The sequence below is a fragment of the Trichomycterus rosablanca genome, chromosome 12 (genome assembly GCF_030014385.1).
Source record: "Trichomycterus rosablanca isolate fTriRos1 chromosome 12, fTriRos1.hap1, whole genome shotgun sequence".
NCBI classification, from domain to species: Eukaryota; Metazoa; Chordata; class Actinopteri; order Siluriformes; family Trichomycteridae; genus Trichomycterus; species Trichomycterus rosablanca.
Genome location: NC_085999.1, coordinates 2,028,318 through 2,046,354, shown reverse-complemented (window position 1 = coordinate 2,046,354; position 18,037 = coordinate 2,028,318). Strand labels below are relative to the sequence as shown.

Here is an 18,037-nt window from a genome sequence, read left to right as displayed (position 1 = left end):
TCGCCACCACCTATATTACGACCTATGTACGACTTTGGCCGATTTCCGGGTCGCCGGCGTGTTTCGGAGGTCGCCGAGAGAAGCTGCAGGTCGCTAGGTGTCGCCAATCGCCTGCAAAGTCCCAAAAACATCGATCATGCTGAATATCTGGACCCGACGCCGAGCTAAAATCCTGGAGTGTGAAAGGTGTCGCGATCAGGTTGTGACGGGCAGTGAGCTCCAGCCAATCAGAACGCAAGATACGGAACGATAGGAAACCAGGGGGAGGAGCTTATGAACGCCAACGAGCACGGCTACGGAATAATATCGTTTCTATCAGAATACATCACACACACACGAGCTTTAAGCCAAGTTCTCACTACACGACTGGATCTCTAGTAATCGGGAGTCTTTCAGGTCTACACGACACGACTGATCGGTGATGGAGGATCACACACTACACCGTCTATCACTGACTGGAATCGCAGGCGAGCTTCTCTGGTCTCCCGAACTACGTTTCGTCACGAAAACAAACGCGAGAAGTGACGAGGGGTGTAACGATACCACGTCCAAAAATGCACGTCAACAAGTAGCGAGCGATCAGTGTTTGTGCGCTGATGTGCAGAGTAAAATCAAGAAGAAAAAATAAATGAATCTGAGTGGATTTGGCAACGCGAGCAGCATGGATCGTTCTGTAGTGAGTTGGAGGTTAATAAATATTGTTTGCAGTGCAGCGTGGGTGTTTTGTAGAGAACGATGAGGTCAGAAATACTGTAAAAGTTGTGTGTGTGTGTGTGTGTGCTGATGTATTCTGATATAAACTATATTACGCCCCTGTCCCACCTGTTTACACTACTCCCTGCGTTTCCCCTCACACCGTATCCTGCGTTCTCATTGGCTGTTCGACACAGCACTCATTGCCAGTCGGGCGACTCAGATCCAGATATCTGGCAAGCTAGATATCTCTCTTCGGTCGCAGAGCCGCTCGGATCGAGTTGGTGAGTAGTTCACACACAGCGATCGAGAGCCGAGTTTTCGATCGCGGGAGAGTTGCTCCCGAGCCGGCAAATCTCGAAAATCAGGGCAAAAATCGTGTCGTGTGAACCGGGCATAAGTTACCTTATCGTCCACGCCAAACCAAAAAACCAACGATAGCAAGAACAGAACAGAACAGAACAGAACAGAACAGAACAGAACAGCACAGCAACCCCCCGCTGGACGTGATTCACCCCAGTTCACCCCGATATCAGCGCACAAACAGCTCGGATCTCTCGCTTCTTACTGACGTCTATGTTCGGAAGGATAAGATCTCGTCACTTCTCACGCGTGTTTCTGTGACTGGACGTGGTTCGAGAGGCCGGACGGACTCGTCCGTGAGTCCTCCTGGTGATGGGTGGTGTAGTGTGTGACCCCCCCCCCCGATCACAGATCGATTGTGTGGAGTGAAGACGGCGACGTAAAAAACTCCCGATTGCGAGAGATCGAATCATGTCGTGTGAACTGTACAGCGATCTGGGTTTGGGTCTGAAGATCTGGCGTCCGCATACTTTTGGCCGTATAGTCCACCTTAAGCTCATATGCGGGTGTTACTGGTTACTGGTAATCAATTTCACCATCGTTACTGTGTGTGTAAGACGTTCTCCCCAAACCAGCAGTGTCTGGTGAGCACTGAGTGAGCACTGAGTGAGCACTGGGAGAGCACTAGGTGAGCACTGGGAGAGCACTGGGAGAGCACTAGGTGAGCACTAGGTGAGCACTGGGAGAGCACTGAGTGAGCACTGGGAGAGCACTGGGAGAGCACTGAGTGAGCACTGGGAGAGCACTGGGAGAGCACTAGGTGAGCACTAGGTGAGCACTGGGTGAGCACTGGGAGAGCACTAGGTGAGCACTGGGAGAGCACTGGGAGAGCACTGGGAGAGCACTAGGTGAGCACTGGGAGAGCACTGGGAGAGCACTGGGTGAGCACTAGGTGAGCACTGGGAGAGCACTGGGTGAGCACTGGGTGAGCACTGGGTGAGCACTGGGAGAGCACTGGGAGAGCACTGGGTGAGCACTGGGAGAGCACTGGGTGGAAGAGCACTGGGTTCACCCACTGGGAGAGCACTGGGTGAGCACTGAGTGAGCACTGGGAGAGCACTGGGTGAGCACTGGGAGAGCACTGGGTGAGCACTGGGTGAGCACTGGGAGAGCACTGGGTGGAAGAGCACTGGGTTCACCCACTGGGAGAGCACTGGGTGAGCACTGGGAGAGCACTGGGTGAGCACTGGGTGAGCACTGAGTGAGCACTGGGAGAGCACTGGGTGAGCACTGGGAGAGCACTGGGTGGGAGAGCACTGGGTTCACCCACTGGGAGAGCACTGAGTGAGCATTGGGAGAGCACTGGGAGAGCACTGAGTGAGCATTGGGAGAGCACTAGGTGAGCACTAGGGGAGCACTGGGTGGGAGAGCACTGGGTTCACCCACTGGGAGAGCACTGGGAGAGCACTGAGTGAGCACTGGGAGAGCACTGGGAGAGCACTGAGTGAGCATTGGGAGAGCACTAGGTGAGCACTAGGGGAGCACTGGGAGATATGGGGCATTTTTTTCAATCAGGACACAGCTCACACAGCGCTGAAAACAAGATCTAGAACTACAATCCAGTTCCAATTTTTGGGTGTTCAGGGGAAAAGAAAAGCAACTGGGAGCACTGGGAGGAATGGGAGAGCCGAAAGCTTAATGCTTTTGGAATTCAGTGTGTGTGTGTGTGTGTGTGTGTGTGTGTGGACACATTTTTGGAGAGTCACGTCTTGGCAGATGGTTAAGCGCAGGAAGCGTTAGATTGAGATGTATCTGGCGTATCGCGCCCGCCCACGTACACGCCCCGCGGCGTAATCGCGCATCTCACATTAGCGCTGGCGCTCCGACACTTCTGAATGAACGGGCGCGGCTCTCGCTCGGCGAATGTGTCTCCGGCGACTTCATCCGAGGTGTCGGAGGCTCCTCTGTCAGGGCGACCGCTCCCGACACGGTCGCGTCTCCTGTACGGCCGTGTTAGCTTAGCGTCTGCCTCGCGAGGGCAAAAACGACCGGAGCGATTCGACAAGCGCTCGAAAGCTCAACGGCCTAATTTCTGAAAACCAATACTGAACCCATCCAAAACCCAAACTAAACCCAAACTAAACCAATACTGAACCCATCCAAAACCCAAACTAAACCAATACTGAACCCATCCAAAACCCAAACTAAACCCAAACTAAACCAATACTGAACCCATCCAAAACCCAAACTAAACCCAAACTAAACCCAAACTAAACCCAAACTAAACCCAAACTAAACCCAAACTAAACCAATACTGAACCCATGCAAAACCCAAACTAAACCCAAACTAAACCCAAACTAAACCAATACTGAACCCATCCAAAACCCAAACTAAACCCAAACTAAACCCAAACTAAACCCAACACACATGATCAGCTCTTACCTGAGGGAATGTGGTTTAGTCCAGGTGAGTTAAAAAGTTCCGGCTGCTCTTTACTCTGTCGCCTTTCTGGGGAAGAGAAAACACTCATCGTTAGATGCTGTCCATCCATCATCCATCATCCATCTACCTTATCATCCATCCATCATCCATCCATCCACCTTATCATCCATCCATCATCCATCCATCCACCTTATCATCCATCCATCATCAATCATCCATCCATCATCCATCTACCTTATCATCCATCCATCATCCATCTTATCATTCCATCCATCCATCATTCTACCTTATCATCCATCATTCTACCTTATCATCCATCATTCTACCTTATCATCCATCCATCAATCCATCATCCATCCATCATCCATCCATCATCCATCTACCTTATCATCCATCCATCATCCATCTTATCATTCCATCCATCCATCATCCACCGTATCATCCATCATTCTACCTTATCATCCATCATTCTACCTTATCATCCATCCATCAATCCATCATCCATCCATCTACCCTAACATCCATCCATCAATCCACCTTATAATTACATTCCATCCATCATCCCATCATCCATCCATCATCCCATCATCCATCCATCATCCCATCATCCATCCATCATCTACCTTATCATCCATCCATCATCCATCCATCCATCTACCTTATCATCCATCCATCCATCATCCATCCATCTACCTTATCATCCATCCATCCATCATCCATCATCCACCTTATCATTCCATCCATCATCCATCATCCATCTTATCATCCATCCATCATCCATCCATCCACCTTATCATCCATCCATCATCCATCCATCCACCTTATAATTACATTCCATCCATCATCCATCATCCATCTTATCATCCATCCATCATCCACCTTATCATCCATCCATCATTCCATTCCATCCATCCACCTTATCATCCATCCATCATCCATCTTATCATTCCATCCATCATCCATCCATCCACCTTATCATCCATCCATTATCCATCCATCATCCACCTTATCATTCCATCCATCATCCATCCATCCACCTTATCCATCCATCATCCATCCATCCACCTTATCCATCCATCCATCATCCATCTTATCATTCCATTCCATCCATCCACCTTATCATCCATCCATCATCCATCTTATCATTCCATCCATCATCCATCCATCCACCTTATCCATCCATCCATCATCCATCCATCATCCATCTTATCATTCCATCCATTATCCATCCATCCACCTTATCATCCATCCATCATCCATCCATCATCCATCTTATCATTCCATCCATTATCCATCCATCCACCTTATCATCCATCCATCATCCATCCATCATCCACCTTACCATCCATCCATCATCCATCTTATCATTCCATCCATCCATCCATCATCCATCTTATCATTCCATCCATCATCCACCTTATCATCCATCCATCATCCATCTTATCATTCCATCCATCATCCATCCATCCACCTTATCCATCCATCCATCATCCATCCATCATCCATCTTATCATTCCATCCATTATCCATCCATCCACCTTATCATCCATCCATCATCCATCCATCATCCATCTTATCATTCCATCCATTATCCATCCATCCACCTTATCATCCATCCATCATCCATCCATCATCCACCTTACCATCCATCCATCATCCATCTTATCATTCCATCCATCCATCCATCATCCATCTTATCATTCCATCCATCATCCACCTTATCATCCATCCATCCACCTTATCATCCATCCATCATCCATCCATCCATCATCCATCCATCCATCATCCCATCATCCATCCATCTTATCATTCCATCCATCATCCACCTTATCATCCATCCATCCACCTTACCATCCATCCATCATCCATCCATCATCCCATCATCCATCCATCTTATCATTCCATCCATCATCCACCTTATCATCCATCCATCCACCTTATCATCCATCCATCATTCCATCATCCATCCATTATCCCATCATCCATCCATCCATCATTCCATCATCCATCCATTATCCCATCATCCATCCATCATCCCATCATCCATCATCCAAATAAACAAAGTCGTAAAGGTGACACAGCGACGCCTCTGCTTCCTGACCGAGCCTCGTTTAGGTTGTGGAACCAAACTGATTGAGAAAAGTGGTGATACAGTAACACACAGTAACACACAGTAACACACAGTAACACACAGTAACACACAGTAACACACCCCGGACACGGCGGCGGTCCTTCACCGTTCGCTTCTGGATCATCTCAGGAGGAGACCTCAGTATTTTTGGAAAGCTTCTGCAACAAGCAAAAACTAACGCGACCCAAAACACTACACACCCGAGAGCTTCGACCTGCCTCTGTGTGTGTGTGTGTGTGTGTGTGTGTGTGTGTGTAGAACTGAGACGTGAGCCGGGCAGACGGGCAGGCGGTGGCAGATGGCAGAAAGCTGACACCAGAGCCTGACGGGCTGGACGAGGAGAGGTCCGTCTGTCTGTGTGGCATCACATCCAGGGTTACACACACCGACGCGTTTCTGCCCAACGTGAAGCGTGTCGAGTAAAAGTTCGGTGGTGACCGATGAACCTCAACGTCAAATAAGTAACGCCACGATCTTATTTAACGTTTAGGTTCATAATAATAATAAAAATAATAATAATAGCTAAAAAAATAGCTGATACTGATAATACTGATAATAATAACATAAAAAAATAATAATTTTTATAATAAATAAAAAATTTACAATAAATAAGATAATAATAATTATACATATAATAATAATAAATACAACAATAATAAAAAGTAGCAATAATAAAAAACACAATAATAATAATAATAATACTGATAATAATAATAAATAAAATGGTAATAATAATAGCATAATAAAAAGAATAATAATAAAATAGTAATAATAATAAAATAGTAATTATATAACAATAACAAAATAGTAATAAAAAAATAGTAATAATAATAATAACAACAATAATAATAAATTAGTAATAATAATAATAATAAAAACAATAATAATAATAATAGTAATAATAATAATAATAAAATTAATGATAGTATAATACTAAGTCATAATACTAATAGTCATAATAGTAATAATAATAATAATAATGTTATTAATTAATAATAAAAATAATATTTAAAAAAACAATAATAATAATAATAGTAATAATAATAATAATAATGATGATAGTAATTAATAATAATAATAATAATTAATAACAATAATAATAAATAAATTAGTAATAATAATAATAATTAATCCCAATAATAATAAATAAATTAGTAATAATAATAATAGTAATAATAATAATAATAAAAGTAATGATAATTAATAATAGTAATAATAATAATAATATTAACTAAATAAATAAAATAGTAATAATAATAATAATAACGCTTTAGCTTTATGTTGAAACAGGGAAAAATGTAGGACAGGACGGGTCAGACATGAAAAGACTCGAGCTAATCGTCTAGAACCGCTATAAACAACACGACGTCTTACAGTAACCTCTCCCGCTGCCCACACGGTCCACCTCCACACATTCAAACACAAGATTTAGGTTCTCCGCTTCTCCTCCAGTTCTCCTAATGCGCTGGTAAAAATAGCAGCAAAAAAAAAAAAACTCAACGAGCATGTTTACGAAGCGGCGGAGGCTTTGATAAGCGACCTATCGGCTTATCTACAGAACTATTCCAGATAAACTCCCAACCCATCCTGCGCCGTCCTAAACTCCCGCGGACGCACGTGTCCCAGAGGACGCTGGGAAATGACACGAAAACTCTCACACAGAGACGAGATCTTCACTCGCGCGACCCTCCAGGGGGCGTAGAGCTCAGGGCGTTCAGGCTATAAGTGAAATATTTACATTTACACTGATGGCATTTATTTAAATCATCCTACAATGTCAGATGTTACGATGCAAGCAAAACAGAGTTATGAGCCTTGCTCAGGGGTCCAACCATTACCTCACGCGTCAATCTAAAAAGTACAGGTGAATAAAAAGGGGTTGGTGGATCTATTATTATTATTAATAATAATTATAATAATAATAATTATTATTATCATTATAATAATAATAATAATAATGGCAATAATTATAATAATAATAATGATGGCAATAATCATAAAAATAAAAATAATTATAAGAATAATAATAATTAATAATGATAATAATAATTATAATAATAACAACAATAATAATATTTATTAATAATAATTATAATAATAATGATGGCAATAATTATAATTAATAATAATAATAATAATAATAATAATTAATGATGATGGCAATAATTATAATAATAATAATAACAATAATAATAACAATAATATTAATGATGGCTATAAATATAATAATAATAAAAATAATTATAATAATAACAACAATAATAATATTAACAGAAATAATAATGATGGCTATAATTATAATAATAAAAAAATTATAATAATAACAACAATAATAATATTAATAATAATAATAATAATAATAATAAATGATAATAATAATAATGATATTAATAATAATAGTAATAATATTAATAATAAAAGTCGTAATAATAATAATATTAAAAATTATAATAATAATAGCAATAGTAATAATAATAAAAATAGCAATAAAAATAATAATACTGTATTACAAATAATATTAATAATATTAATAATAATAATGGCAATAATAATAATAATAATAATGTTAATAATAATAATTGCAATAATAATAACAATAATAATAATAATAATAACAATAATAATTATAATAATAATAATAATAATAATAATAACATTCATAATAATAACAATAATAATGGCAATAAAAATAATATTAAAAATAATAATATTACAAATTACTGGATACGCAAAAAATTGGGAGGATAATGGATAAATAAAATAGCCTTTCATGTGACTGGATCATGTTATTAATTATTATTATTATTTTTGCTTGGATGTGAACTTATTTCCACTAAGAAAATCAACAACATGTGGAATATGACAAGGGGCGCCCAATATTAAAGACGATACCGCTCAAATCAGAAAAAAGAAAAAGAAAAACACATTCTAACAAATGAAGCTGATTATCACTCAGCAAAACTAAATTTCCACTCATCCTCACATCATCGTTAATAAATCAGCCATGATTCCAGTTTCTGACCAGTAACCTAGGTTCATGCTTTCATCCCCGGGAATGACCGGCTGACAGGTACATGAACTGATTCTCACTCCTTGCTTGACCAGGCACGTCGGAACAGGCTGGTGGCTGGTGGTCGACATGCCCGGATTTTGCCAGGGCTCATGTGCCAAGGTTGGAAGAGCCGAGAGTTTGGCAGGAAGTGAGGCGGTTGGATGTGTTAAATAAAGGATGGACGTCCCTCTGCAGCCCAATACCTGGTGAGCCCAATGATGTGCAAACACGGCAGGACGCTGCTCCTACTGACCATGCTCCACACACCTCGAGTTCACTCACTGATGCTTGTTCTGGCTTTGATCTGATACCGCCCTGAACAACACCCCTAACAGGACTTCCTAAAATAAGGCGTTTATTTTTATTTAGGACTTCTGGAGAGGTTCTCCTCAAAATTTGGGAGGTATTGATGGAGGATCATGGAGGACAGTGTCTACAAAAACAACTGAGACTTTATAATCAGGATTAGTTTGGAATGGAGGGAACTCCAGTGGACGCCTCAAAGCTCTGACCTCAACCCCACTGAAAACCCCAACCGGGTAACGCACTGGAATGTCCACTGTACATTGTGAAAAGGACCCTGGTGCATCTCTTCCAAGGATAATCGACGCCCACCAACCCGGCTGTAAAAGGAAGGAGGAAGAAAGGAAAGAAGGAAGAAGGAAGGAAGAAGGAAGGAAGGAAGGAAGGAAGGAAGGAAGGGAAAATAAATAAAAAAGGAAAGAAGGAGGGAAGGAAGGAAGAAGGAAGGAAGAAGGAAGGAAGAAGGAAGGAAGGAAGGAAGGAAGAATAAAGGAAGGAAGGAAGGAAGGAAGAAGGAAGGAAGGAAGGAAGGAAGGAAGAAGGAAGGAAGGAAGGAAGGAAGGAAGAAGGAAGGAAGAAGGAAGGAAGAAGGAAGGAAGGAAGAAGGAAGAAGGAAGGAAGAAGGAAGGAAGAAGGAAGGAAGAAGGAAGGAAGAATAAAGGAAGGAAGGAAGGAAGGAAGGAAGGAAGGAAGGAAAGAAGGAAGGAAGGAAGAAGGAAGAAGGAAGAAGGAAGGAAGAAGGAAGGAAGGAAGAAGGAAGAAGGAAGAAGGAAGGAAGAAGGAAGGAAGAAGGAAGGAAGGAAGAAGGAAGGAAGGAAGGAAGGAAGGAAGGAAGGAAGGAAGGAAGAAGGAAGGAAGGAAGGAAGGAAGAAGGAAGGAAGAAGGAAGGAAGGAAGAAGGAAGAAGGAAGGAAGAAGGAAGGAAGAAGGAAGGAAGAATAAAGGAAGGAAGGAAGGAAGGAAAGAAGGAAGGAAGGAAGGAAGGAAGGAAGAAGGAAGGAAGAAGGAAGGAAGAATAAAGGAAGGAAGGAAGGAAGGAAGAAGGAAGGAAGGAAGGAAGGAAGGAAGGAAGGAAGGAAGGAAGAAGGAAGGAAGGAAGGAAGAAGGAAGGAAGAAGGAAGGAAGAAGGAAGGAAGGAAGAAGGAAGGAAGAAGGAAGGAAGAAGGAAGGAAGAAGGAAGGAAGAAGGAAGGAAGAATAAAGGAAGGAAGGAAGGAAGGAAGGAAGGAAGGAAGGAAGGAAGGAAGGAAGGAAAGAAGGAAGGAAGGAAGAAGGAAGAAGGAAGAAGGAAGGAAGGAAGAAGGAAGGAAGAAGGAAGGAAGGAAGAAGGAAGAAGGAAGAAGGAAAGAAGAAGGAAGGAAGAAGGAAGGAAGAAGGAAGGAAGAATAAAGGAAGGAAGGAAGGAAGGAAAGAAGGAAGAAGGAAGAAGGAAGGAAGAAGGAAGGAAGAAGGAAGGAAGAAGGAAGGAAGAAGGAAGGAAGGAAGAAGGAAGGAAGAAGGAAGGAAGAAGGAAGGAAGAAGGAAGGAAGAATAAAGGAAGGAAGGAAGGAAGGAAGGAAGGAAGGAAGGAAGGAAAGAAGGAAGGAAGGAAGAAGGAAGAAGGAAGGAAGGAAGAAGGAAGGAAGAAGGAAGGAAGGAAGAAGGAAGAAGGAAGAAGGAAAGAAGAAGGAAGGAAGAAGGAAGGAAGAAGGAAGGAAGAATAAAGGAAGGAAGGAAGGAAGGAAAGAAGGAAGAAGGAAGAAGGAAGGAAGAAGGAAGGAAGAAGGAAGGAAGAAGGAAGGAAGAAGGAAGGAAGGAAGAATAAAGGAAGGAAGGAAGGAAGGAAGGAAGGAAGAAGGAAGGAAGGAAGGAAGGAAGGAAGGAAGGAAGGAAGGAAGGAAGAAGGAAGGAAGGAAAGAAGGAGGGAAGGAAGGAAGGAAGGAAGGAAGGAAGGAAGGAAGGAAGGAAGGAAGGAAGGAAGGAAAGAAGGAGGGAAGGAAGGAAGGAAGGAAGGAAGGAAGGAAGGAAGGAAGGAAGGAAAGAAGGAAGGAAGGAAGGAAAGAAGGAGGGAAGGAAGGAAGGAAGGAAGGAAGGAAGGAAGGAAGGAAAGAAGGAAGGAAGGAAGGAAAGAAGGAGGGAAGGAAGGAAGGAAGGAAGGAAGGAAGGAAGGAAAGAAGGAGGGAAGGAAGGAAGGAAGGAAGGAAGGAAGGAAGGAAGGAAGGAAGGAAGGAAGGAAGGAGGGAAGGAAGAAAAAAAGAAAGAAAGAACTGTTGGGGTTTTTGGAAGGATCTCCACAACACCAGTTATGGATCCCATCAGAGATCCCATCAGCTCCGGTTGACGTTCTCCTACAAGCATTCAACAGGAAATAAAGGAGCAGTGAAGCCTGTCGGGCTGCGGACGGTCAACAAAATCCAACACATTAAAGCCCCGAGTCCCAGAAGTCTGAAACAATTCAACAAACGTGTCCCATCCACCGCCATGATCAGAGACGTTAGAGTAACTGAAGCGGAGATAAAACCAGAAGCAGTGAGACGGGTGGTGGTGTGAAGCGTTGGGGGGGGGGGGAGGTTTATGTTAACTGGATAACTGGAATCTCAAATGGCAGCCATTAGCGGCACGCTGGAAAGCATTAGCGGCATCCGCTTAGCCTCTGATGAGAAACGATTGCTGCAGAAATGATGCACTCTCTGTTACGCAACAGCTGAGACTAGGCACGGGGCCACGCCGATAAGAGCCCATCTCCACTTGGCATGGTTCTCCTCATTATCTCCGGCGCGGCGCAGGAAAGGTTGATCCGTCTCGCTCAACGCCGCTCTGAAAGCGCCGCACGTGTGCAAAACGGCTAAAAAAAAAAATGCAAAAGCAAATTAAAAACGATTTAGAGACGCAGGGGCGCAGCGTGTGCCTCCCGAAGAGCATCTTCACTCCGTCAGGTGGTAATGAGAATCACAACGAGTGGGTAGCGCTGGCGATGGCGTCTGGGTTTGATTCCCAGTCTGTGTGGGTTTCCTCCGGGTGCTCCAGTTTCCTCCAACAAGTCAGGTTAACTGGAGCTACTAAAATTGACCGGTGTGTGTCCTGTGATGATCTGGCACCGTGTTTAGGTTGTTTCTAGCCTTAAACGGGACTAGAAACGAAATGACTCCTGAAGTTGCTTACCAGAACTGGATTCAATTATTAAGAAAGGTGTCCACATACTTTTGACCATATCCACTAATTACGCACTTAGTCCGGCAGATGCGACTTACAATGGCGACCATATACACCGACCAGCCATAACATTGTTTCTACACTTACTGTCCATTTGATCAGCTCCACTTACCATATAGAAGCACTTTGCAGTTCTACAATTACTGACTGTAGTCCATCTGTTTCCCTACATGCTTTGTTACCCCCTTTCATCCTGTTCTTCAATGGTCAGGACCCCCACAGGACCACCACAGAGCAGGTATTATTTAGGTGGTGGATCATTCTCAGCACTGCAGTGACACTGACATGGTGGTGGTGTGTAAGTGTGTGTTGTGCTGGTATGAGTGGATCAGACACAGCAGCGCTGCTGGAGTTTTTAAACACCGTGTCCACTCACTGTCCACTCTATTAGACACTCCTACCTAGTCGGTCCACCTTGTAGATGTAAAGTCAGAGACGATCGCTCATCTATTGCTGCTGTTTGAGTCGGTCATCTTCTAGACCTTCATCAGTGGTCACAGGACGCTGCCCACGGGGCGCTGTTGGCTGGATATATTTTGTTGTTGGACTATTCTCAGTCCAGCAGTGACAGTGAGGTGTTAAAAAACCACCATACCAGCACAACACACACTAACACACCACCACCATGTCAGTGTCACTGCAGTGCTGAGAATCATCCACCACCTAAATAATACCTGCTCTGTGGTGGTCCTGTGGGGGTCCTGACCATTGAAGAACAGCATGAAAGGAGCTAACAAAGCATGCAGAGTAACAGATGGACTACAGTCAGTAATTGTAGAACTACAAAGTGCTTCTATATGGTAAGTGGAGCTGATAAAATGGACAGTGAGTGTAGAAACAAGGAGGTGGTTTTAATGTTATGGCTGATCCACTGGTGTTATTTAGTAACGAGGTGAAACTGCGCACACAGAGGTGCAGACGTCTGAGACGAGGAGGCGCAGCATCATCTCGACCCGGTAACGCCGCGGGTGACAAACAGGATGGATGAGTCAGCAGGCAGGAGCGTTGGTGTGCACCCTCACTTCCTGTCCAAAACAGCCGCCGTCACCTCTGCAGCTCCTGTGTGAGCGGCTCTGATTCACGACCGCTTCACTCACAGCAGTTCTGAACGACAGGGACGCTGAGGGGGTTTAGTCATAGCCACATCAAACGGTCAACGAAAAACTGGGATTAGATCGGTCATCACCTGTCAGAGTTTTATAACATGATGCACTGTTAGCGATCTTCCAGTACACAGACGCATTTTACGTCGTCCTACACTCCTGAGAAGAGGGCGTGTCTAAATTCTTAGTTACCTTAAAATGCTCCTACTGAGGCGCCTTAATTCTGAGTGATGATCTGACTCTGTCTTCAGCATCTGGTTCTTGTTTGGTTCTTGTTTGGTTCTTGGCGGTGTCAACAGCTAGAATTGCGCAACCCTTGAATGCAGTGTTTTTAAAATCCAGCGTTTCTGAAAAGCAGCGTTTTTAAAATGCATAATTTTTAAACGCAGCATTTATGAAATGTATTATTTTTTAAACGCAACCATTTCATTGTACATTTTTCTGAAAGGCAGCACTTTTTCAATGAACATTTTTGAAATGCATGATTTGACATGTTTTTTAATGCATCATTTTGAAATATGATTTTTTAATTGTAGAATTTTTGAAATGCAACATTTTTAAAATACAAAATCTTTAATGCAGCTTTTTTAAATGAATAATTTTTTATTTGCAGCATTTTTTTAATGCAGTTTTTTAAATGCATCATTTGACGTAGTTTTTTTTAATGCAGCGTTTAAAATGAAGCTTTTTTTTTGTAATTTTTTTGAACTGCAGTGATTTTAAAAATGCATGATTTGACATGCAGTGTTTTTATTGCAACGTTTTTTAAATGCATGATTTTTAAATGCAGCGTTTTTGAAATGCACTCTTTTTAAAACGCAACATTTTTATTGTAATGTTTTTTGGAAAGGCAGCGTTTTGTAATGCAACGCTTTTGAAATGCATGATTTGACATGCAGTTTTTTATTGCAGCATTTTTTAAATGCATCACTTTTGACATGTAGTGTTTTTTAATGCATCATTTTGAAACATGCTGATTTATACCAAACCTGTGTCGAATTGGCCCTGTTGGACTCCTGAGCAAGGCCTTTTGGATAAAACATTACAAAATGAGATCTGGAGGTCCAGGGTTCAAATCTCAGCAGTACTACCAACCGTCCGGGTGTCTGCGGGAGGTGTGGGTGTCCGAAACACGAAACAGCCCAGCTGTTTCTAGGTGCACTTGTCAGTGCGCTCTCAGTGCAGGTCCCCAGCCAGGATAGAAATAGGCATGCTGTGTCAGGAAGCACTACTGGTGTAAAAAGTGCGCCAGGCCTGGTACACCGTGGTAGCCGAACGAGGGAGAAGATTTTGCCATCTTGGTGCAAATGAAGGAAATACAGATACAGAATAAACACACATGAATCCAGCTAAACCGCTTCAGGGTGTTTATATGCACCGAGGGTGTAAAAATGTTGGTAAGTGGCCAAAGTGAGAGCAAACCAAGAGGGGGGCGGCATCAGGGGCATGTGCATTACAGCACAACATTCAGGGTCACACACTGACCCTAAACAACACTCCAGATTATTGATTTATTGCAGAACTTTAGTCTGTATGGGGCGAGGGTTTTTTGTATTTTTTAAAACTCTCCGCGTTTGTGTGAGTCGAGGACTTTTATTATGAAATGAGGTGACCAACATCAGATTCTCTCCAGCTCTCCTCTAAGTTCTCTGTCTTCAGTGTCTGATTCTTTTTGGCGGTGTCAACAGCTAGGATTGCGCAACCCTTGAATGCAGTAATTTAAAAATCCAGTTTTTCTGAAAAGCAGCGCTTTTGAAATGCATAATTTTTAAATGCAGCGTTTATGAAATGTATTATTTTTAAAACGCTGAAAGGCAGCACTTTTAAAATGAACATTTTTTAAATGCATGATTTGACGTGTTTTTTAATGCATCATTTTGAAATATGATTTTTTTAAATGTAGAATTTTTGAAATGCAACATTTTTTATTTTTAATGCAGCGTTTTTTAAATTCATCATTTGACGTAGTTTTTTTAAAATGCAGCGTTTAAAATGAAGCGCTTTTTTGTAAAAAGTTTTGAAATGCAGTGATTTTAATGGAACATTTTTGAAATGGATGATTTGACATGCAGTGTTTTTATTGCAATGTTTTTAAAATGCAACATATTTATTGTAAATTTTTTCATTTTTGAAAGGCAACGTTTTATAATGCAACGTTTTTTTTAAATGCATGATTTGACATCTAGTGTTTTTTTATTGCAGCATTTTTGAAATGCATAATTTGCGACGTAGTGTTTTTTAATGCATCATTTTGAAACCATTTTTTAAATGTAGAATTTTTTAACATTTTAAAAATACAAAATTTTTAAGGCAGCTTTTAAAAATGAACATTTTTTAACAAAATTTAGCAATTTGCAAGTGAATAATTTTTTAATGCAGCATTTCTTAAATGAGTTTCTAAACACCGTGTCCACTCACTGTCCACTCTATTAGACACTCCTACCTAGTCGGTCCACCTTGTAGATGTAAAGTCAGAGACGATCGCTCATCTATTGCTGCTGTTTGAGTCGCTCATCTTCTAGACCTTCATCAGTGGTCACAGGACGCTGCCCACGGGGCGCTGTTGGCTGGATATTTTTGGTCGGTGGACGATTCTCAGTCCAGCAGTGACAGTGAGGTGTTTAAAAACTCCAGCAGTGCTGCTGTGTCTGATCCACTCGTACCAGCACAACACACACTAACACACCACCACCATGTCAGTGTCACTGCAGTGCTGAGAATCATCCACCACCTAAATAATACCTGCTCTGTGGTGGTCCTGTGGGGGTCCTGACCATTGAAGAACAGCATGAAAGGGGGCTAACAAAGCATGCAGAGAAACAGATGGACTACAGTCAGTAATTGTAGAACTACAAAGTGCTTCTATATGGTAAGTGGAGCTGATAACATGGACAGTGAATGTAGAAACAAGGAGGTGGTTTTAATGTTATGGCTGATCGGTGTATTTCATATATGTATGGTGATGTATTATTACCCTGAAATGATCCGTTTCCTGTGTAATCTGCAATTTGCTGCGAAATCCAAAATGTAATGTTTGTGTTTATTGATTTAACGTTTTTCATTCGTGCAGCGTTCAAGCGCCTCACGTTTACTGGTTAATCAGCACTATGAGACGTCTTAGCAATCCTACGGCAATTCAGTTAGCAATCGCTTAGTCAAAACGTCCAAGATGTGGAGTGTAAAGCTCGACAAAAGCCCGGAATCGTACCTGTTCAGAGCATCAGAGGGGCGTGTTTGGAACACCGGACGCCCTGAACGTTTCGTTCTCTTACAGAACAGCAGCACATTCCACCCGAGAGGAGAAGAATCTCTAACACGTGGGTCTGCTGCCGTCAGAACTCTCGCTCACTTTTACTCGTGTGTGGAACACTTGGCAGTATGTACAGGACCCGGGATTTACCTCCCATCACACATACGCTCGTTCTGTGTGTGTGTGTGTGTGTGTGTGTGTAGAGAAGCGTGTTTGGAACACGTTCAGAGGGAAGTTGGGTCCGCAGGTGCAGGATGAATTCGCTCCCCGCTCGACTGAGCACGTCTTGAAACGGAGCCATGCTTTACAGGACAGAGGAGGAATCGGGCCCCTCGAATGAAACGTTTCAAAAACGTTTATAATTGTGACGAGCAAGAGAATGATAAAGCGCCCCCTAGTGGCCGGAAGCATTTCAAGTGTGAGCGACCCTTAAATGCAGCATTTTCAACATGAAGGGTTTTTTTTATTCAGCATTCTTGAATTACATGATATATTAAAATGCAGCATTTTTGAAATGCAGTTTTTTTTTTAAATACATCAGACAAAACATCCACATTTTTTCATCCAACATTTTTAAAATGTTACATTTCTGAAAAGCAATATTTTCAAACAATTATTTTCAACAAGCAGCATTTTTTATTCAAAATTAAAAAAAAAAAAAAAAAAACTTTTACAAGCAGCGTTTCTGAAATGCAACATTTTTAAATAAAATTTTTAAAATGCAGCGTTTCTGAAATGCATTTTTTTGACAATGAAGTACTTTCAAAATTCAACATTTTTATATAATTTTTTTTTAAATGTAGAATTTTTAAACTGCAACATTTTTATATTAAATTTTTAAAATGCAGCGTTTCTTAAATGCATTTTTTTCAACATGCAACATTTTTATATATTTTTATAAATGAAGTAGGGATGTCCCGATCACGTTTTTTTGTTCCCGATACCGATCTCGATTATTAATTTTGATCCCGATCCGATACCGAGTCTCAAACCGATACTTGTATTTTCTAGATATTGTCTAGATAAGAACTGGATAATACTGTTCACACGGTGCACACTTCAGTACATTACAGTTATTCACATTAATCCAGTGTACATGTTTAACACCTGAACAGCTCTGTAGTGCTGAAGGGAAAAATGCTGCATCCAAGCTATTGCTTAATGTTTTTGTATTTTTACAAAATCAATCAAAATGAGTGAGATAATTACAGTTTTACTTTAAACTTTACATTCGAAGAAAAAAAATCTGTTTAATGCAGTGATGCACTAAAAATGAACAGAAATCTGTGTAGCAGCTTAACTTGAATATAAGAAAAAAAGTTACTTAAAAGCATTACAGTAAAACCTGAATACCAAAATAAAATGGACAGCATGTTATGAAGGAAAGCCAGTTTTTAAAGTGCTTGTATTGTGACGATGGTTTGATGGACGTTTCTACACTAAGTGAGTGTGTTTTGACCCTTTGGGGCTTCCATAGAACATGAAACAGCGTGCTTGACTCTAGCTGTCGGCTATTCGGTACCGTAACAGAAGAAGTTAATAAAGTGTTCTGCTCCCGACAATTAGTGA

The 18,037-nt window shown here is 41.6% G+C and overlaps 1 protein-coding gene across 2 annotated transcripts in view; it reads right to left on the bottom strand.

Annotated features, from left to right (window-relative positions):
- The window catches only part of hdac4 (histone deacetylase 4), a 180,701-nt gene that overhangs the window by 107,953 nt on the left and 54,711 nt on the right, over positions 1-18,037 (bottom strand). For both annotated transcript variants that reach the window (XM_063006540.1, XM_063006541.1), the window contains exon 3: positions 3,440-3,505. In XM_063006540.1, the coding sequence (XP_062862610.1) occupies positions 3,440-3,505 (66 nt within the window). The remainder of the gene's footprint in view (positions 1-3,439; positions 3,506-18,037) is intronic.